The 24,080-nt window shown below is 40.0% G+C and overlaps 1 protein-coding gene across 2 annotated transcripts in view; it reads right to left on the bottom strand.

Annotated features, from left to right (window-relative positions):
* DOK5 (docking protein 5) overlaps window positions 1-23,803 on the bottom strand; it is a 177,822-nt gene extending 154,019 nt beyond the window's left edge. Inside the window, exon 1 of one of the 2 annotated variants that reach the window (XM_024239137.3) lies at window positions 23,241-23,803. In XM_024239137.3, the coding sequence (XP_024094905.1) occupies window positions 23,241-23,306 (66 nt within the window). In that variant the 5' untranslated portion in view covers window positions 23,307-23,803. Of the gene's footprint in view, window positions 1-23,067; window positions 23,178-23,240 lie in introns of those variants that run through there. The other variant, XM_054541883.1, reaches the window with a different exon arrangement.
* Window positions 23,804-24,080: the final 277 nt, after the last annotated feature.

The raw sequence follows: 24,080 nt of genomic DNA, 5'->3' as shown, positions 1-24,080 counted from the left end.
TTACTCTGAAAATATGACCCAACTTCCTCTTCCCAATTGCTCAATCTGACCACAGTCTCTCACTGACCCAAGCTGCAATTCTTAAATATATGAGCAGATGAATCCAAATCCCATCTTTCTCTCCTTTGACAAACTAGAATTGCTATTGTTCCCTTGGTAAACATAGTAGGATATGAAATAAGACAATTTAATCCTCTAATTTATGACAATGGGAGAGATGTTGCTGAAAACCCTGAGCTATCAGAGCTTTTAATTAAAACAACATTAGTAATGGTCACTAAAGGAAAATATATTCCATTGTAAATGTCAAGATTTATACTGTTTCTGACAATGCCACAATAATTATGCTAAGGTGCAGAAAGTAACACCGCCTCACTAATTCTCCTGCAACACAAAATATACAGTGAAAGTGACAAATGGATTAATTTACATATGGATGAACATGATCTGTTGCTCTCCAAGGTCCCAAAAGATACATAAGAGAAAAGTTTAGCGATGTTACTGGATGATGTCTTTTAAGACAACACAATGCAATATCTGAGTATGTACCCTTACCACATAGAGAAGGGATTTTCAAAATATTTTAACTTAAATAGGTTCACTAAAAGAAATCACCTTCCAACCACTGTTCCTTATCTCTGGTCCATTAGGATCACAATATTGTTTTTATTGTACTACAAAAGGTAAGAATGTACACTGTATAAATGAATAAATAATATAGATTACTAGATAAGCAGATAAATAAATACAAAAGCACAAAAATACAAAAGCAAATGACCACTCAACTCACTTCCACCCACTTCAAGGAAAACACAGTTCCTTTACCATAGTTACTATCAGAAGCCTTTCCTTTCTTCATTTTCCTACAAGCACGCAGAAATATATATGTGGACACATTTGTGCCAAAATTCCTTTTTTTCTGACACGTTTTTCCTCCTACTCCACAATATGTCAGGACAATTTTCTACAAGATATAGCAAATGGAGTAACATAGAATAGGGCAAAACATGAAAACTTCAAACTCATTAGTGGATGATTTTTTTTAATCTTATAACAGATTATGCCACCTTTTAACCTTCCACTCCTCCATTTAGAAGATGTTACCTATGCTTATGTTACACAAGTTTGCACTTCAATTATAAGAGTTCAGAACTAGATATTCCAAAAGTAAAGTAGCTGCATGTTGTTCAAATGTAAGACTGTTTAAATTGGCATTTTAAATGGATGACAATTTTAGCCTACATAATACATGAAGCAGTGTCTCTACATTCGGGTTTGTAGTATTCATTCATTGATTCATTAAGGACCCACTATGTTCCAGGGCTCAGGAATCCAGGTGAACAACCAGCCATGGTCCGTGACTTCAGAATCTGCTTTTCAAAGTAGCTAATGGGTTATGAAAAGGCTCTACAGCAACTATTTTATTTAATGTTCAAGACATCGCTGTGATTCAGGAGCCATAATTATTGATATTGTTTAACTGAGGAAACAGAAATTAGGAGAGGTTAAGTAATGTGTCCAGAATCACAGTGTAGCCATGGTATAGAAAGATCTGTCTGTCCACCACCTCCCACAGAGGTTTATGCTCTCAGCCACCAAGTTATATGTTTTACAGCTTAAAAATGTGGTTACTAAGAGGCCAGAATCTTGGAGAAATCATGAAATCTCACTTGCCCTCAGTTTATCTGTACAGTACAGGATCGGAGAAGTTAATATCGAATCTCTCTGTACTCTAAATGTCGATTTATGCTGGTTCCTTTTTTTCTTTTCTTTTCTTTTTTTTTTTTTTTTTTTTTTTTTTGAGACAGTCTTGCTCTGTCGCCCAGGCTGGAGTGCAGTGGTGTGATCTCGGCTCACTGACTGCAAGCTCCACCTCCCGGGTTCACACCATCCTCCTGCCTCAGCCTCCCGAGTAGCTGGGACTGCAGGCGCCTGCCACCACGCCCGGCTAATTTTTGTATTTTTAGTAGAGACAGGGTTTCACCGTGTTGGCCAGGATGGTCTCGATCTCCTGACCTTGTGATCCACCCCGCCTTGGCCTCCCAAAGTGCTGGGATTACAGGCGTGAGCCACCGCGCCTGGCTCTTTTTTTCTTTTCAAGGATTTCAAAACTTGAACTGATGTTATTCATCCAATATGCTCTCCCTTAAATTTAATATGATCTTCACTTACAGGCTTCTTTAGATCAGAGAATAGTAGGAAACATTTTTAATAACCCTTATATTCTTCCTATTAGTCGTTCTCCAACTAATATGCCAGTGCCTTTCTCAGTCTAAACCTCTGGAAGATAAAAGGAGAAACTGGTATTTCTAACTTTGTATTCATAACACCTATTTAAAATCAAGATCGAATTCCCTAGAATGCATGACCTTAACTTGCAGAAAGTTGACCCATTCTTGAGTTAATATTAGAGCAATTAGTCTAACAAAAGGTCTTTTCTTCATCTTTATAATATTCAACCTCATCTGTGTCTGAAAACTAAGCTTCAAAATTTAATGCCAATAAAACGCCCAATCTCCTTCACACACACTTGATCCTGTGTCTATCTCTCTAAAATGAATTTAACTTCAGAAATTTACTTCTGTGTGATAAAGAACTTTTTCAGTCCTATGTGTAAAATTGTCAGTCTCACTAAGAGGGATCCCAGAAGCCCGGGAAATGTACTTCTTTCTAATTTTATTTTATTTTTTTTGAGATGGAGTCTCACTCTGTTGCCCAGGCTGAAATGCAATGGCATGATCTCGGCTCACCGCAACCTCCGACTCCCGGGTTCAAGCAATTCTTCCACCTCAGCCTCCCAAGTAGCTGGAATTACAGGCACCCACCATCATGCCCAGCTAATTTTTGTAGAGACGGGGTTTCACTACGTTGGCCAGGCTGGTCTTGAACTCCTGACCTCAGGTGATCAGCACATTTTGGCCTCCCAAAGTGCTGGGATTACAGGCGTGAGCCACTGCACCCAGCCACTTCTTTCTAAATCTTTAATCAATCTCAAAATATCTGCTTGTCAGCATAACTTCTATAATTCTATCTATTATACAAATATTCCCCAGAAATGTATAGCTGCCCAATGAAATTGACAGTTATGAGAAACAATTAAAATAAAATTTTCTCCCCTCAGTCAGTAGGCTACTTGATGGCCAAATACCCTGTTCAGGATTAAAGTGGAATCAATCCCACAGACAAAAGCATCTCTCTTCCCTCTGGCTACAATGAGCTATAACCAGCATTCCCTTTTTATGGTGATATAAAGGTACTCAGGAAAGGCTGTTATTAGGCCTTTGAAGCAAGAAAAGCTAAAGTAATATTTCTTTAAGGCATAGAAATCTTGCCTACTGTTTGGAGCTTCTTCCTGCCAGAGAAAAACACAGTTGGTACTAACCCTTTACCCAGTGCAAATTCAATGTAATGAGCCAGTTAAGGTATTTTCTTTTTTATTTCTTTTCAGTGTATGAATCTACTGAGAAGATTGGGGCATTTTAACAACATAATAAATAAAATATGATCTACCAAATTTCCGTTTTATGAAAATCAAATTAAAGAGCCATTTTAGTTTTGAGAACATTGAGTAAAATAAAGGGAGAACCATGGGCCAAGCTACCTTGCCTAAAGGTGCCAGCCACCACACCCAACTAAGTACCAGCTCAGCTGCAAGCTGTCACCGAATCACACTCCAAGCAGCTGGGAGAAGGAATGCTTCAGTCATTAAGACATGGATGGAGATCTGGGAAGCAAACTATTAAAACCATGCTCACCACACAGGTCTAGCTCAATCATAGTCAATCTTCCCACAGTTAAGCAATGGATTCTGAAATGTCAAACCCAATAGGAAAGGCTAAATATCCCCAGATGAATGAGTTTGCTAAGGTATCCAACTGCAGTTTTGAAGGAAATGGGTAAAAGTGTAGAACATCCAGCTCCTTCCCAGAAGGTCCACTGAACATTAAGAGTACAACAATAAAGCGAAGAGCTGGGAGGAATTCTTTAATTCATTCACTCATCATTCATTCAACAGATAGTTATTGAACATTTAATATAAGGGAAAAAGCAAGAAGCAAGACAACCTGTGCCCTTGTGAAGCTCACAGGCTAGTGAGGCTAAAATCATCAAAACAACACTCTCAAAACAAGTATTTTTAAATAGCCATGAGTGTTATCAAGAAGTAATATAGCGAAGCACTGTCCAATAGAATTCTCTACAATTATAGAAATATTTTATTTTTAATTTTTATTTTGAGACTTGGTCTCAGTCTGTCACCCAGGCTGGAATGCAGTGGCATGATCATGGCTCACTGCAGCCTCCACCTCCTGGGCCTAAATGATCCTCCCACCTCAACCTCCTGAGTAGTTAGGACAACAGGTGCCAGCCTGTTGTCCTAACTAATTTTTGTAGAGATGAGTGTCTCCTTATGTTGCCCAGGTTTGTCTCAAACTCCTGGCCTCAAGTGATCCTCCCACCTCAGCCTCCCAAAGTGCTGGGATTACAGGCCTGAGCCACCGCATTCAGCCTGAAAAAATATCTGTGTTGTCCAATATGGTAGCCACTGATGACTGTGTACGTGGCTATTTATCACTTAAAATGTGGCTAGTGTGACTAAGGATTGGGTTTTTAAATTTATGTTTAATTTTAATTAAATTTACATGTCCACATGTAGCATGTGGCTACCCCTACCATTTAGATGGGGATGTGTCAGAAAAAGCATCTCCAAATCAATGACATCCCAGCCTGAATTTTCAAGATGAGCAGTAATTAGAGAAACTAAGAGCAAGGTGAAGAACTTGCTAGTCAATAGGAAGAGCACATATAAGGATGATGACAAAGGAAAGCGCATGGCTACTGGAAGAACTAAAGGAGGTGTGTTGGGCTCGTGCACTGATTTTGGGGAGTATGGTGTGACACAGCGAGTGAACGCAGCAGGCTCTGGGTCACACAGTGTCCTGAGTACATTTCAGAGATATTCATGTGCAAGGGGAAGGCACAGGAAAGTTGTAAGAAAGGTAGGATAGAATTAGATTCGATTTTTAGGTAATCAATTTGCCATAAAGGGAACAGATTTGGGGAGTGGGGGATTGAGCCAAGGAGCAGAGGGACAAACACATCCTTTGTTTTTTGGAGGGGGATAGAGTCGCACTCTGTCACCCAGGCTGGAGTGCAGTGGCTCAGTCTCAACTCACTGCAACCTCCGCCTCCCAGGGCCAAGCAATTCTCCTGCCTCAGCCTTTCGAGTAACTGGGACTACAGGCGCCTGCCGCCACTCCTGGCTAATTTTTTTTTATTTTTAGTAGAGACAGGGTTTCACTATGTTGGCCAGGCTGATCTTGAACTCCTGACCTCAAGTGATCCACCCTCCTTGGCCTCCCAAAGTGCTGGGATTACAGGCGTGAGCCACCGCACCTGGACAAGAACATCCTTTAAAAGGTTGTGTGGGGTCGGGGGAGAGGGGAGGGATAGCATTGGGAGATATACCTAATGCTAGATGACGAGTTAGTGGGTGCAGCGCACCAGCATGGCACATGTATACATATGTAACTAACCTGCACATTGCGCACATGTACCCTAAAACCTAAAGTATAATAATAATAAATAAATAAATAAATAAATAAAAAGGTTGTTCTCTCTGTTCCCTCTGCTCCTAAAACACACACACACACACACACACACACACACACACAAAGCCACACTCTTACAAGCACTCTTTATCAGAGTGTACCTGGTACAACCTCTTTGAAGAACATTTGTTTTATTCCTCCAAAGTGTAAATGTACACAACTTTGTAAGAGTAACTTCCTTTTTAGGACTTATCTTAGAAATACAGTATCATGTATGCATGACTGTATACCCAAGGATGTGACTACCTCATTGTTTATATAGCAAAACCTGGAAACTACCTAAAATTGTCCATTGTTAGTGGACTACATTAAAGAAATTGTGACATAGAAAAAAATGAATATTGACCATTCATAAAAATTTCTGAAAAGTGTTTCAACATAAGTTAAAAGAAAAGGGACAAAGTATATAATAGGATTGTATAATATGAACCCATGTGTGTAAAACAAATTATATATACACACACAAGTACATGCACTTTTATGCTTGCCTCTAATAAACATCTCTGTACCAATATATAAGAATCTATTAAGAATGACTAACCCCAGGAAGCGAGACCAGTCTGGGGTTGGAGAAAATTTTTCTCTTCATTCTATCCTTTTTTGCATTGTTTTATTTCTCTACCGTGTATATGTAATATAAAATACTGGTTAATTTAAAAGAATTTATATATATGACATATGAATTTACATATATGATATATATGTCATATATACATATGATATCCTTTATTGTAGATAGAGTGGGTCCATTTTCTTTCTTTCCTTCCCTTTGTCTTTCTTTCTTTTTCTCTTTCTTTCACTTTCTTTTTCTCTCTTTCTTTCATTTTTTGCCATTCTTTGCCAGAAATTAAACTCGCTTTTTCTAATATCAGATCACTCTTGGAATCCAAAGTAAAGAATAAATTCAGTTGTTTGGGGTCTGATACAAGTCATGGCAATTTTGGAGAAAAATTCCAAGTTTTCTCAGCTATTTTCCACTCAGGAAGCCAATGGTGGGATGCTGGGGAGACCCACTTGGGACTGAATAGAATGTTTCGGGTACTTGAGATGCTCATCACATCCACAGTCACACTTCCTGTGCAGAGGTGAACAGCTGGTGGGGGAAGGAGGGCAGGCATTTCTGTCTCCATCTTCTGCAGCAGAAGCCGAGGTGTAAGCAGTTCAGTGACATGGTCTGCTCATAGCAGATGACCGGCAGTAGGACAGGGGTGAAAATTGGGCCCTTCTCACCCTGGCCAGGTTTCTCTTCTACCAGTTTAGCCTGTCCTGGGGACTGCAGCTGCGATACTGCAAAAAGGCTACAAGAATCAAGAATCACACAATAGAATTCCACAAACCTTTTGGAATTTCTTGACATATATGAATATGTGTATGCTTTCTATGCTAGGGTGACTTGCCTCTTTCCTAATTTAACATGCAAGATGTTATTTCAGGTTTTCAATTATTCACTTAAATATTTATTGAGCACCTACTGTGTGCTCAGATGCTATTCTAGCCACTAACAATTCAGCCATGAACAAAACAGAAAAAGACCTGCTCAGTGCTTGTGGTTACTAGAAGAAACAAGCAACAAAGAAATGAATAATTTAAGAAATCGTTACAGTTGTGAGGCATGATCCTGCATGCAATTAAAAGGGAGTGAGACAGAGAATACCTGAAGGAGGCCACCCGAGATTGGATGGTCAAACAGTTCCCTGGGCAGGGGACTTTTGACCTGACAATGAGGTCAGAGCCTGCCATGGAAGAACGTTACTGACAAAGGGAAGTGTGAGATGGCAAAGACATGGACAGAAAAGAGTTCACCATTTGAAGAGTGAAAAGTAGATGCTGTAGCCAGAGCTTAGACAGAAAGGAAAAGAGGCTGGGCGCCGTGGCTCACGCCTGTAATCCCAGCACTTTGGGAGGCCGAGGCGGGCGGATCACAAGGTCAAGAGATCGAGACCATCCTGGCCAACATGGTGAAACCCCATCTCTACTAAAAATACAAAAATTAGCTGGGCATGGTGGCATGCGCCTGTAGTCCCAGCTACTTACTCGGGAGGCTGAGGCAGGAGAATTGCTTGAACACGGGAGGCAGAGGTTGCCATGAGCCAAGATCGTGCCACTGCACTCCAGCCTGGCAACAGAGCAAGACTCCGTCTCAAAAAATAAAAATAAGAGAGAAAGGAAAAAAGAGGCTCAAGATACCAGATACCCAGGAACAACATAAATGCAATATTCAGAAATTATATCTAGCACTTAGTACAAAGATTCACATCATCCCCTACCCTCCCACTCCTGCCACACAGCTAGACACACTTGAAGCATTTTATAAGATTGACCAAGAATATAGACTGAGCTGTATTAATCAATATGTATTTATCTGATTAAATTTAAAATATATGTATGTATATATGTATGTACATGTATATATGTATCATTTCATTTACATACATTTATCAAAAGTGTAAATTCATAATTTAATTTTTAGAGAAAAAATACAGTAACAGTTAACATATAATTTATCCTATCTTTTAGGTAAAAGATTTCCATTGAGCCATTTCCCAGGAACGTGTGTTTTAAGAAAATAAATTATGATTTATATGTTTCTAAATGCTCACTAAATAACTACTTTTTGAGTTGAGTAAACGTTACTCTTAAAAGAAAAAAATCTGCACAACTGAAAATATTCTAATTATAAAATGCCCTGAAACTCAGCCTCAAGTTGGGGAAATCTATACACAAATGAGTCCATTTCTCACCTAGTAGACTGGCAAAACGTTGAAAAGGCTCTCGGGCCTAATGTGACAAAATGAGAGGAAATGGGCTTTCTTGTACCTTGCTGGAGAACATCCTCCAAAGCAACTTTCATGAAATTCTACATGTGAATACCCTTGGAACAATAAGTCCCACTTCTAAGAATTTATTCACCTCCAGGCTCTCCATTGTGTATGATGAGGGGTGGTCTATAGCACTGTTTGTAACAGAGGAAAAAAAATGGATTTACCCCAATGTTCCATGAAAGAGATAGATGTTGGATTCGAACCCAGGCTCTGACACATAAGGCTGTGTGAGTTGGCCAAAAGCTTAACCTCTTAGTATCTCAGTTTCATAATTTGTAAAATGGGCATAAAATAACACCTACTTTATGCACATATTTAACAAAAAAAGGAAGGAAGGAAAGAAGAATAAATAAATAATCAAATAAAATACATAAGATATATCCATACAGGGGAATCCTATCAAATTATTCAAAACTATGATATATCACTAAATAAGAAATCCATGGCTCAGAAGACTATATAAGTATAAATTGCATGCAAACGCACATACAGACACACACATGCACACACATCCACACACACACAAAACTACTTATATATAGACTATTCTGGAAGAAACTATTCACAGTGGTTGCTTCTGAAAAAGGGAACTAGATGATTCTAGGAAATGGAGATGAAAGGAAACTCTACTCTTCAGTGTATAAACTTTGTATCCTCGAATTTTGTACCAAGGGTACATATTACCTACTCCAAAAGAAATCAAATAAAATTTAATTTTAATGGAGTAAATCCAAACCTTTGGTATTAATTGCTGTATTTCCTGATGATGAATTTGCAGATTATATATAAACAACTATGAGAAATTCTAAAATGTTCTACTGTTCAGAAAAGAATCTACTGCAAAATGAGATGGGATATAGGCACAGTTTTCTATTTGTCTTCTTACATCTGAATACACCATTCCATTCTTCTGACAGGAAGTAAAACCATTCATCCATTCATTCAATAAATATTGAGAATTTACTAAGGACTACGACCTGGGGATACAGCAGGGAACAAGATAGCCAAAGTCCCTGGCCTCAGAGAACTTACTGTAAGATGTAAATAATTTGTAAAATGGGCATAACATAACACCTACTTCATGCACATATTTAATAATAAAAGGAAGAAAGGAAGGAAGGAAGAAAGGAAGGGAGGGAGGGAGGGAGGAGGGGAGGGAGGGGAGGGGAGGGAGGGAAGGGGGAGGGAAAGAGGGAGGGAGGGAGGAAAAGCACATAAGCAAATAATATATGGAAGGGAGGGAGGGAGGATGGAAGGAGGGAGGGAGGGAAGGAAGGAAGGAAGGAGGGAAGGAAAAATACATAACCAAATAATATATGTAAGATAAAACTTATGTCTCTTAGAGTAAGTTCTATGAGGCCAGGGACTTGGCTATCTTGTTCATTCCCTGTCTTACAGAAGAAAAACAAACAAGAAAAAAATGTATATAGAAACAGAGAAACAGAAAGAGAAGAGAAATAAATGGCACAAAATAAAAAAAAAATTGTTAAGTACTATACATGAATGTAAAGTAGGTGACGTTCTAGAAGGATGTGAGGAGTCAACTTAAATGTTGTAGTCAAGGCAAGTCATTCTAAGGAAGGAATATGGATGCCGAGAGACAGCCAGCCAGGAGAAAATCAGACATAAGAGCAGCCAGTAAATGGAGAAGATGGATTCAAACCAGTGAAGACTTCTCCAAGAGGACAAATTATCTGGGAAAGGCTGCTATCCAATCTCACTTTACACCACACTGAATTAATGGATGCTGAAGATTAGACTAGGTTCGTGATAACTTCCAGATTTGAGGCCACTGCTGGTGGAATGGAATCCACACTCAAAAAGTGGCTCTTACACAGATTAGCCAAAATATCTGCACTTTGGTAAACAGAAAGCTGGAAACCAAGAAATTAGTATAAAGAGTCAATTTTGCTAGGGGATTCAAAGAAGTATGATTTCTTAAAAGTTTGGAAAATAAATTTCTTTTATTGAATGACTGTATGGTGTTAAGATAATAAAATGAATTCTAAGAGTTGAATTGCTCTTCTAAACACAGAAACTTGTATTAAATAAAAGAGTTAGTCCATTGACGAGACTTGCTAGTTTCTCTTTCTGTTAATCACAGCAGTATCCATTGTACATCTGAATGAAGGGAAGAAAAAATAAGCGCTTGGGCAAAACCAAAATAAGGTTGTACAGTTTTTGGGGGGTGAGAAGTGACATATACATGGTGATATCAGAGGAAAGTTTTGTAAGAGGATGGTATTGGGTACATGGGAGTTTTTTCCCTAAGCACCTAATTTTTAAGTTATTTATATAAAATGATGACATTTGGCAGCTGTAAGTAAAGAAATTTTAGAAAACCTATTTTAAAAAATAAGTACACTGGTCTGCAGTTTCCCAAACTTCAGTCCTGTACCCTTTGGATTTGCACTGCATCTATGTACCACCACCTACCTCCAAAATTTTTGCCACTGCATGATCATATAATACCTGCACTGTAAGTTAACATTAAGTTACTTTGCTTTTTTAAATAAATAAGCTTTATTTAAAGAGGAAGTACACATTCTTATCTGATATTGGAAACCAGTATCACTTGAGAGAAAATGTCAAATTTATCATAATATAAAGTTAATCAATGCAATGAAACATGATGCTGTGAGCTGAACACTCCGCACCTAAGTCAGGATGGTCATCTCTAGGAAAAGCCCTAGTAGTCACCAACTTTTTGAGTTATGTTGGACAATAAATAATACTTTTTTCTCATTTTATGATTGAATGTTGTTTACTACCCTAAAATTATCTCTCCAGACATATAAATCTCACATTTGGACAAAGCTGTTAGAGTTAATAGGCAAAAATACTGTGGCCAGTCTTATAATCAAAGGTCTGCCATTTTGGCTAATACATTCAAGTCTTTATGTTCTAAGATAGGATTTCACTGGAGGCTCCTAAATAAACCCAATATTACAAAAATATATCACAGAAGTCAACATCAAGAGGAAGATAGAATGCAACCTTATTTTTTTATTATCAAAAACATGACTCTTCCACTGGAATATGAGAGAATTAATTTCCACCAGGCCATGGTTCTTACAGACAATAAACTAAAAATATCATTTCAACCTCTTACCAATAAAAAATAAAAATCAATAGTATGACTCACTGAGTTTCTACCGTGAGTCAGGCACAGGATTAAGAGCCTGGTATATTCATCTTTCGTATATTATCCTCATTTTTCATATATAAGTAAGGTAAAGATCAGAAAGAATAAGCAATTTTCCCTAAGGCTACAAAGCCAATAAGCAGCCAAGCTGAGACCCAAACTAAAGTGTGAGTCTCAAACTTCTGCTATTTCCACCACAAAAAAAACTAATGCACCAATTAAATCATGTGTGTGTGTGTGTGTGTGTGTGTGTGTGTGTGTAATGAGAAAGTATCCCAGAAAGATTTCTGGTAGTTACAGGCATTATTTTAAAATTTATATTAAAAGGCAAAGGAACTAGAATAGCTAAAACAGTTTTGAAAAAGAATAAACTGAGAGGGATCTGTGTGCCCTATTTCAAGACTTATTGTGTAGTTACAAATACAGACATATGTAGACATATCACTGTACATACATAAGGCATATAGAACAATGGAACAGAATAGAGGAACCAGGTAAAGACACACATAAAAATGCTCAATGAAAAAAAGACAACCTTTTCAAAAAAGTGCTGGAGTAACTGCACATCCATAGGCATAACCTTGACCTGAAATGCACACCTTATACAAAAATTACTCAAAATGGATGATGGACTTAAATATAAAAGATAAAACTATAAAACTTACAAAAAAAATTGAAACATCTTCAGGATATTAGGCTGGAAAAACAAGACTGAGAGAAGATACTTGCAAACCACTTATCTAAAAGGGATTGATGTCTAGAATATATGAAGAACTTTCAAAACTCAACCGTTAAAAAATAAGCAATCCAGGCATTTTACTGAAATGGATGGCAAACAGGAACATGAAAAGATGCTCAACATTGCTACACCTTACAAAAATGCAAATTAAAACCACAATAAGATACCATGACACAGCTAGAAGAATGGCTAAGATAAAACACAGTGATGACACCAAATGCTGGCAAAGATGCAGAAAAACTGATTCACTCACACGTTGCTGATGTGAATGTAAAATGGTACAACTCCTGTGAGAAAATGGTTCAGCAGTTTCTTTAAAAACTAGACACAACTACTCTACAACCCAGCAATTGCACTCCTGGACATTTGCTTGGAGGCATGAAAACTTATGTTCACATGAAAACCTCTACACAAATGCTTATATGAGTATATCAGCTTTATTCATGATAGCCGAAAACCAAAAACAACCCATGTCCTTCAACAGGTGAGTGTCTAAACAAACTACGGTACCTATGGTACATACACACCACGGAACACTACTCAGCAAGAAAAAAGAACAAACTTATACACACAACAACCTGAACGAATCTCGGGGGATTATATTGAGTTTTAAAAAAGCCAATCCCCAAACATTACATACTGTGTGGTTCTTTTACATTATATTCTCTTTTTTTTTTTTTGAGATGGAGTCTCACTCTTGTCACCCAGGCTGGAGTGCAATGGCACGATCTCAGCTCACTGCAATCTCCGCCGCTCACTGCAACCTCTGCCATCCGGGTTCAAGTGATTCTCCTGCCTCAGCCTCCTGAGTAGCTCTCCACCATGCCCGACTAATTTTTGTATTTTTAGTAGAGACGGGGTTTCACCACGTTGATCAGGCTGGTCACCAACTCCTGACCTTGTGATCTGCCCGCCTCAGCCTCCCAAAGTGCTGGGATTACAGGCGTGAGCCACCACACCCGGCCTACATAATATTCTTTTTTAAAAAATTCTGAGACAGAGTCTCATCTTGCTCTATCATTCAGGCTGAAGTATAGTAGTATGATCACGGTTCACTGCAGCCTCAACCTCCCAGGCTCAAGTGATCCTCCCACTTCAGCCTCTCAAATAACCAGCACTACAGGCGTGTACCACCAGAGCTGGCTAATTTTCTATTTTTATTTTTTGTAGAGACAGTCTCACTATGTTGCCTGAGACCAGTCTCAAACTTCTGGGCTCAAGTGGCCCTTCTGCCTTGGTCTCCCAAAGTCCTGGGATGACAGGAACGAGCCACCAAGCCTGGACTCCATTTACATAATATTCTTGAAATGACAAAAGGAAAACAGATTAGTGGTTGTCAGGGGATTAGGGATATGGAGGACAGGGGCAGGAGAGGCAGCTATATAAGAAGACTGTGAAGGATCCTCCAGGGAATGAAATGTTCTATATCTTAATTGTATCATTGTCAATATATTGGTTGTTATACTGTCCTACAAATTTGAAAGATGTTACCATTGGGGGGAAAGTGGGTAAAGGGCATGGAATATCTCTCCATATTATTTCTTACAACTACATATGAACATAACAATTATCTAAAAATAAAACTTCAATCAAAATAATGAAATATTGATCTTAACTTTCTTTCCTTTTTTTTTTTTTTTTTGAGATGAAGTCTCGCTCTTGTTCCCCAGGCTGGAGTGCAGTGGCGCAATCTCGGCTCACTGCAACCTCCACCTCCTGGGTTCAAGGGATTCTCCTGCCTCAGCCCCCTAAGTAGCTGGGATTACAGGTGCCTGCCACCATGCCCAGCTAATTTTTGTATTTTTAGTAGAGACAGGGTTTCACCATGCTGGCCAGGCTGGTCTGGAACTCCTGACCTCAGGTGATCAACCCGCCTCGGCCTCCCAAAGTGCTGGGATTACACTGGGATTACAGACGTGAGCCACCGTGCCCAACCTGATGTTAATCTTTTAGAAGGCATAGCAGGTGGAAAGTGGGAGAGGCTGGGGTAGGGAGGATCAGACTTCTGTAAGAATCTCATACAAGCTGCAAAGCATTGTCTCAGAAAAGTCACCTGCATCCTCTCACTGGAGCCTAGTTAACAACTCGGCTTAAGAACACAAGACACACAGTTAACAATTTTGTTCTCTGGGATCCAGGGCATAAACAGAGGGTGAGAACACTAGTGAAATAAAGGCAGCCCCCACAACTGCTCTGCAAAAATCAGCTTCCAAATACTTATCCAAAATGTAGCCATCTGCATTCTAGAAAGAAGCTATTTTAATTTAAACATTCACATATATCATGTGGCATTTCTAAACTCACAATTTTATTTTGAATTTCACAGGAACGGGGGGTCGCACCATAATCTCTTCAAGGCTTAGAATCTCCAAAGGTTTAATTCCCACCCCACTAGGATCAAATTCCTAGAGTAAGAGAAAAATCAAATTTGCCCTTCCTCATTTCACAAAAATAGAATAGAAAAATATCCTCAGGCATCTTTTCACTTCAATATTTGACCTGTTACTCAGATGAATTCCTCTTTAACTATAGTGAATACATTAATCTCTTGTTAATAATACAAATCCAAAATTAAATTGTCAACTCCTTGAGGATGGTGATTGTATCTGCCTTATTTAAGGTGGTTAACACTAATAGGTACTCAAGAAATATTTGAGGAATGATAAAATAAATGAAACAAAATATATTCCAATGAAAACTAAGTTCTTAAAATACCAAACAATTCCCCACAAAAATTACAAAGCTGCTCTAAAAATAAATATTTCTAGTCTTCTAATAAATATGATTTCAAAAATACATTGGCAGATGTGGGGATAATCGTATTACTAATTTGGTTTATGTCTATATACAAAGTCACTAAATTGGCCACTCTTTGCTTAAATCAGTTTTGGGGATGATGATGTAAAGGCTGACTTTATGCACAATTAATCTTCTCATCCACATGGACAATCAGATGAAGATGACTGAAATACCAGCTGGAAAGCCCTTCTGACATGGAAACCATGTCAATGAAGCTGATTCAAATGAAGCCAAAATAATTGAGTCGTCCTGACTGATGCATGTATATATACGCAGTCTATCTGGCCATAAATTTCCCTAGTGATAAAGTTATCCCAAAGCATCTTGTTCTTAAAGAGTAACTAAACTTCACATATCTTACTGAATAGTTGCACGAGTTCATATGTGCATATATGGGCATGTGCTTACATATACTTAAATAACAATAGCATATGATGAGGCCGGGCGCGGTGGATGAGGCCGGGCACGGTGGCTCACGCCTGTAATCCCAGCACTTTGGGAGGCTGAGATGGGTGGATCACCAGAAGTCAGGCGGACAAGGCCAGCCTGGCCAACATAGTGAAACCCTGTCTCTACTAAAAATACCAAAATTAGCCAGCTGTGGTGACACGTGCCTGTAGTCCCAGCTACTCAGGAGGCTGAGGCAGGAGAATTGATTGAACCTGGGAGATGGAGGCTGCAGTGAGCCAAGATCACACCTGGGCATTCCAGCCTGGGCAGCAGAGCGAGACTACATCTCAAAAGGAAAAAAAAGGAGTATATGAGTTTATTCTATTTGTATAATTTTCATATTATGGCTATGACTTTGTCATGGTACCATAAAAAATGCATGGATTCCTGAACATCAAAATCTAAAAACCTCAAATGAAACATGAAAGCGTTTGTGCCATACCCAGTCAGGCGAAACTATAAAATGAAAGAATTAGAAAATGTTTATTTTTAAAACCTGGACGTGAGCTGACCAATTTTTAAAATTTCTTCTCTGCCACAAAAGAAAACAGTCCCCAAGTTAACAAAAATACCTCCTAGTCCAGTGAATTCACTCGAATTGAAGTTACATGAAGAGGCATTTCTCCTTATTTTATATCTCTACCATTTGTGTAGAATCATAAAAGATCTTATAAAGGCGAAATCTTATAAATTCCTTCTGTATCAACCATCAATGCCAAGCAACATTTGGTACTTGTGCTAAGTTTGTTTTCCTAACTAAAAAACAAGTTCTTTGAGGATAAGAACAATTGCAGTAGAAACAGTGAAATAATAACCAGTTAAGTGTCATTGTCTCTAACCACACTGGAAGAAGGAGTGAGAGCCCTAATAAACATTAATTGGGTTTTTACTGTGTCAAGCATTGTGTTAAGCTCTTTATGATCATCATCTATTAGGTGAGTAGTAAGAGTCTCCATATTTTTACAGAAGATAGAGGCTTATAAATATTAAATAACGCACCAGAAGTCACATAACCAGCCAGTGAGTTGGGATTTTAACACAGTCCCATGTCAGAGCCTATGCTCTTAAGCTACTACACAGTGATGGGGTCATTAATTTATTCCACAAATCTGCATCAAATGCCCACTCTGTGCTGGGCCCTGTACTAGGCACTGGGGGATAGCTATGATTAAAGAAGAGAGAAACAAGCCCCAGCCCTCAAGGAGCCTCACATGCCCTTGGCAGTACATAGGCAATACGAAGATAAATGAAGGAGAGGGTAATAAGTCTAGGAAGAAAAAGGGGCAGGGAAAGAAGGAAAGGAGAGGGAGAAGAAATAAAATAGAGTGGTCTGAGGCCGGGCGCAGTGGCTCACACCTGTAATCCCAGCACTTTTAGGAGGCTGAGGCTTGTGGATCTTGAGGTCAGGAGTTCGAGACCAGCCTGGCCAACATGGTGAAATCCCATCTCTACTAAAAATATAAAAATTAGCTAGGTATGGTGGTGCATGCCTGTAATCCCAGCTACTTAGGAGGCTGAGACAGGAGAATTGCTTGAACCCAGGAGGCAGAGGCTGCAGTGAGCTGAGATCACGCCACTACACTCTAGCCTGGAAAACAGAGCAAGATTCCGCCAAAAAAAAAATAGATAGATAGATAGATAATGATGATGATGATGATGATAGATAGATAGATAGATAGATAGAGAGATAGATGATGATGATGATGATGATAGATAGATAGATAGATAGATGATGATAGATAGATAGATAGATAATGATGATGATGATAGATAGAGAGATAGATGATGATGATGATGATAGATAGGTAGATAGATAGATGATGATAGATAGATAGATAGATAGATGATGATGATAGATAGATAGATAATGATGATGATGATGATAGATAGATAGATAATGATGATGATGATGATAGATAGATAGATAGATGATGATGATGATGATAGATAGATAGATAGATAGATGATGATAGATAGATGATAGATAGATAGATAGATAGATAGATAGATAGATAGATAGATAATGATGATGACGATGATGATAGATAGATAATGATGATGATGATGATGATAGATAGATAGATAATATGATGATGATGATAGATAGATAGATAGATAGATAATGATGATGATGATGACAGATAGATAGATAATGATGATGATGATGATGATAGATAGATAGATAATAATGATGATGATGATGATAGATAGATAGATAGATAGATAATGATGATGATGATGATAGACAGATAGATAATGATGATGATGATGATGATAGATAGATAGATGATGATGATGATAGATAGATAGATAGATGATGATAGATAGATGATAGATAGATAGATAATGATGATGACGATGATGATAGATAGATAGATGATGATGATGATGATAGATAGATAGATAGATAGATAATGATGATGATGATGATGATAGATAGATAGATAGATAGATGATGATGATGATGATGATAGATAGATAGATGATGATAGATAGATAGATAGATAGATAGATAATGATGATGATGATAGATAGAGAGATAGATGATGATGATGATGATAGATAGGTAGATAGATAGATGATGATAGATAGATAGATAGATAGATGATGATGATAGATAGATAGATAATGATGATGATGATGATAGATAGATAGATAATGATGATGATGATGATGATGATAGATAGATAGATAGATAATGATGATGATGATGATAGATAGATAATGATGATGATGATAGATAGATAGATAGATAAATAGATAGATAGATAGATAGAGGCCTTAAAGGCCTCATTGAGAGGGTAGGAGCTGCGAAAAGGCTGAGGGAGGTGAGAGAGCAAGCCAGGAGGAGGTAACTGGGGAAACAGCATTCCAAGCAGAGAAAACAGTAAACGAAAGGGTTCTGGGGCAGCATAGGGCCTCATGGCCCATTGTAAGACTTCTCTGCAGTATATGGAAAGTCACCAAGGGTTTTGTTACCAGACAGGGGTCCTCATCCAGACCCCAAGAGAGGGTTCTTGGATCTCTCACATCAAAGATTTCAGGGCAAGTCTGTAAAGTGAAAGCAAGTTTATTAGGAAAGTAAAGGAATAAAGAATGGCTACTCCATAGACGGAGCAGCCCTGAGGGCTGCTGGTTGCCCATTTTTATGGTTATTTCTTGATGATATGCTAAAAAGGGATGGATTATTCATGCCTCCCCTTTTCAGACCATATAGGGTAACTTCCTGACATTGCCATGGCATTTGTAAACTGTCATAGCACTGGTGGGGGTAGCGCCATGTAGCAGTGAGGAAAACCAGAGGTCACTCTTGTCGCCGTCTTGGTTTTGGTGGGTTTTGGCCGCCTTCTTTACTGTAACCTGTTTTATCAGCAAGGTCTTTATGACCTGTATCTTGTGCCGACCTCCTGTCTCATCCTGTAACTTAGAATGCCTTAACCGTCTGGGAATGCAGCCCAGTAGGTTTCAGTCTTGTTTTACCCAGCTCCTATTCAAGATGGAGTTGCTCTGGTTCACACGCCTCTGACAGCTTCAGCAGCCAGGTGACATGACCTTTCTTACATTTCCAAAGGAACACTTTACTGTATTGAGAAGGCACTGGTTGGAGCAAGAGTGTAGGCGGGAAGTCAAATGAGAAGACTGTTGCAATGTTACAGGGAGGAGATGAGGAGGGTTTGGACAAGGGTGGTAGCAGTGGACAGTGTGAGGTGACAGCCGGATTCTAGATATATTTCAAAGATACAGCCCACAAGATCTCCTGATGGACTGCCTGTAGGGGTGGGAGATGAGGGGAGAAGAGTGAAATGACACCAAGGTTTGCTTGTGATTTTTACCTTCGCAAGCAAAATGCTGGGACCTCTAGTGGCTAAGATGGAGAGGACTCTAGGAGAAGCAGGTCTGTGAGTCATCCAAGTGGAGATGTGGGATAGACAGGAGAATTTACATGAGTGGAGGTCAGAAAAGAGGTCCAAGCTGCTAAGTCCTTGGTAGACAAGAGCACAGAAATGTCAGTTAAAGTGAAGTAACTGAGAGATTGTGCGTAGATAAATAGACCCGAGTTTCCATTCTGAAACTTGCCTTGTGGGCAAGCCATGACAATGATTGATTGGAAAATCATCTCCACTGCAAGGAAAGAAACGAAGTGAGAATTGTTATATGATGCCATCTAAGTCACACATTCAGCCGGTTAATGTTTTACAAATTGCCTGATTTGCCTCTTCCCTAAAAAGAAATTTTTAGTGCGTTTAGTGGATTAGTCAAATAATTATAGACAGCTGCTCCCCTCCTTCCCCCAGACCCCCAAATAGTAACGTCGACATTCCTGAACAAATTCAGTACCCAGGGCACAGCTGGAGACCTCCAGGAACCAATGGGGATTAAGCTGGGGAATACAGATGTGAAGATACTGAAACTTTTGAGTTAAATGAACTGTATTTCATTAAGCTTTTTGATGTTTAAAGAAGAGAATAAATCTATACATATTTGATTGCTTAATCATTTAAACTCTTTAGGATTTCAAATGAAGGTGATCACTTATCTGTGACCCATTTGAATGGCAATGTTTTTAGAATGTTTCCCGTCCTGTTAAAAAATCACATATATAAATGTATATGTATATTATATATTATAAAATATGTACATATGTTGTATGTATATATTTATTCCTATGTATAAAAATACACATACATACACATATATGTATATAATTTGTAAAAGTTTCATCCATTGAAAAAATGTGGCACTGCATAAACATTTATGCCTTTGTACATTTCTACATAGAAAGAGAAGGAAATAGATAATTCCTATATCTCTCTACTAATCCTAATTCATCTTTGATTAAAGAAAATGATACAAGCAGAATCAATGTTCTAGACTTTCATTGCATTTTCACAAATATCTTATTTAATGCTCCCAAGAACATCATTAAATAGTGTTCATTGTACAGACTAGAAAACTGAGGCCAAGAAAGGTCAAAGGTCAACAAGCAATAGAAGCAGAATGCGTTCCCTTCTCCTCTTTCTCCAAATCTGAAGAAGCATTTATTCCTTGGCACAAGGAACAGCTGCTTACCATGAAATGTTTTTGTATTTAATTATAAACCCTCCCAAACATGGTTTGGATTCCATTAATAAAAATGCTGTTGTATTAGTTCCTAAAGGTTATAAACGGCAAGAGCATCCATGCACTATATAGTTCAGTGCATATTTCAACATGAACTTACCAAGTGCCTACTCTGTGCTAGACAAAATAAATGCCCTACCTCTCTTTGAGACTTGCACATATTCCTAGAATATACAGGTCGCATGCTGTTCTAGGCCATATGTAGCCTAGACTAATACCACTAAAATTCCTTACTGTGGACATAGGGTCCCCATGCCAATTCCCTACAGAATCCTTAACCAATATTTGCAGCCTCCATTAAAACTTTGGTTTGCACTGTGTTCTGGCAACTATGTAATCAGCCTCTTTTGTAAATTATACCATAAGAATATTTTAAAAACTAACTGGTGAGAAATCCAATGCTAACAAATAAGACCAGATTTATTTGATCATATTTTTGACCTTTTCTCTCCATGAGCAATAACCATAATTCAATAGATACTCTGAAGTCTGAATGTGAACACAGACAAAAAGAATAAATCTTGAGAAAGTATACTGCTCACTAGCATCCAAAATGCTGTAAAATATAAAACAAATACAAACTAAACTGTATTTCTGTTCCTTCTGCTTCAAATATCTGTCCATAAATGTTGGCACACACATAGGGCTATGTTGTGTCAATTGTAATAATCTAGAAAAAATAATCTCAGTTACCACAAACAAGAAAGTGATGGTAACCAGTTTTTCAAATAAATTACCATGTGTCACAATTTGGCATAAACTCTGATCCTTATGAATAATTCATATTTTGTGCATTAATAATGCATGTCCTCTTCCCATTGGAATGCTCCCTAACACAGAATGGATGTCTCGTACCAATGCCTTCCGTTGACATGATGGAGTGAAGCTAAATTAGAATGCTGGGTTGTTTTTTTTTTAACTTACTCCCCTTAAAATTGTAACACTTGGCCAGCCTATAAGCATACCAAAAATAGAAAGTTCCCATTATTGTTTGCCCCTTACATGGGAGTCACTCAGTAAAGTACCCCCAACAATGGGTGCTCTTGCAGATGAGAATATTTGCATAGCAGAAGAGAAAACCAAGGAAACTTTGGCAGAGCTGATGGAAATGGTGAGTTCTGTTACATTTCTCCCTAATTACATATGTATATATTCACAATAACACAGGACATAATTGCTAAAACATGGTCACCAGCAGGGGAAAAGAAAAGAAAAGAAAAGAAAAAGACCAAAACGAATTGGGCAAGAGTTTTATAATAATTGCGGATGTTCCTCCCCACAGGGCTTCCCTCCCTAGCTGAGTTTACTACTGTGAAATTTCTTTTCAGTTTTCAGTAAAAGTATCTGGCACATTAAAACAGTCCAAAGACCAAGTAAGAGAAAGATGCCAAATGACACATATTTCTAGAGAAAGCTATTCAATTTATCACTCATTATCAACAGCGGCATTCCACACGATTACTGACATTATACTTATTTTGGGCATTACACCAAAGGATATTTTCTCCACCCACCCCCACCCTCCCCACCCCCACTTTTCACCCCCTATGTCCAAACGCACAGGATCAACTAAAACAGCGACAACACTTGATAGGAGGCAAAGAGAAATGAGGGACCTAGTTTGAAATTTCTAGGAAATAAAAAAATCATTCCAGTATCTTCCCTCTCCCTCAAGAATTCTTTCACCATCATTCAGGCCCAAGGAGAGGAAGCGTGGGTTCTCTCTGGAAGCCTCCTCCAGCGAGGAGCCAAGAGAGAAACGGGCGAAAGAGAGGGAGTTTTAAGGAAGGAACTAGCCTGTGTCAACATCTGTCCCAAGTGCCCTAAGATTCATTCATTCTTCCTTTCAGGACATACGTAGGGAGCACTTGCGCTATGCCAGGTATTAGGTTCCACGTAAATAACCCTTCCGTGGACCTCCAGGGTGTGTTCCAGCAACAGAAATCCACCACCCCGGCTTCGAACCAGGGAAAATCCAGATTCAAGTATCTACCCAAGTTGGCCCGGACCAGGGCCAGCCCGCACCGCCTTTGCCACGACACCTGGGACAGAGGTGGGGGAGTCCAAAGACACTTTACGCTTGGCAGAAATCTCTCCCTGGGGTCAGAGGGTTCGTGACCTCGTTCACACCGAGTATGCGTGTCCTCTTTCTCAACCAGCCGATCCATTTCCCGGAAAAGTTAAGTTGGCGGCGAGTGGGAAAAGAGGGGAACCGGGGGCATCCGGCAGGCACCCCCGCCCGGGCTTCTCAGCTCCAACTTCCATGGCTACCGAGAAATATTTATTTCGAGTAGATGGGCTCCAGTGGCTACTGAAGCCCAACACGCGGCCACCATCAGAAAGCCAAGTCATCCAAGAGATAAAGATAGATCCATTACATACCTAGACGCTGGCCTTACAGTGACAGCCCCGGAGACGCGGGTTTCGGCTGAGAAAGCCACCGCGCAATTCTCCGGCGCGCGGCCGGGGACTCTCCGTCCACCCTCCAGGGATGCTGGCTCAGGAGAGAGACAATCGAACCGGCGAACAGCAACACGGAGAGGATCGATACTCACCCCGAGGCGTCTGCTCCGGATCCTCACGTACCCTTGCTTCACTATGTCATTAAAATTGGAAGCCATCCCAGACAGCCGGTGACCCCCCTTTACCCAAGAGCGCGCACCCGAAGTGGCTTTGGGGAGGGTGGAGGGCAGGGTCAAGACAAGCAGTCGGTGGGAGAAAGTTGGAGAGGTGAAGCTGCTTCGGCGGCGCTGGGCGAGGCTTTAGAAGGCGCACATCACTTTCTCTGTCCCCCCAACCCTGACAGTGGGCGGCCGGCTTGCAGCCACTTTCGGGGAGCGCAGAGCGCGGCGCGGGGAGGCGAGGCTGGAGCGCCGGCGTCAGCTGACTCGGCGGCCGGCCTGCCAGGAGGAGGAGCGGCGGCGGCTGAGGGATCCAGCCCTGCCTCCTCCCGGCCGAGAAGGAGGAGAAGAAGGAGGAGGAGGAGGAGGAGGAAGGAGGAGGAGGAAAGAGGAGGAAGGGGTGGGGGGCTAAGAGGAGGAGCCGCGCGAGTCCCAGCACCGGGCTGCGGCCACCCGCGAGCAGCAGCCCTGGAACGCGCTCCCCGCGCCTCCCACCCACCTTTCCCTCCCCGCTTCCCCTTCCGATCCCTCCCCTCCTGGCGGACCCGGAGCGTGCCCCCGCCGCCCCTGCACCTCGCCCACAGCCTACCGAGATAGCGCTCGCTCTCCTCGCTCCAATGACTTATTTTAGGAGGAGAGGAAATTTCACTTTTTCCAGCCGCCGCCCACCCCGCCTCACCCTTCAGCCCCTGCCCTTTCCCAGAGAAGGGCCGATTTTGCGTGTGTGTCTGGGGAGATGGTGTTGCCGCGGCTCGCCTTGACCTTGGCATCTGA

Source organism: Pongo abelii, chromosome 21 (assembly GCF_028885655.2).
Source record: "Pongo abelii isolate AG06213 chromosome 21, NHGRI_mPonAbe1-v2.0_pri, whole genome shotgun sequence".
Classification (NCBI taxonomy): Eukaryota; Metazoa; Chordata; class Mammalia; order Primates; family Hominidae; genus Pongo; species Pongo abelii.
This window is presented reverse-complemented; position numbering and strand designations above follow the sequence as displayed.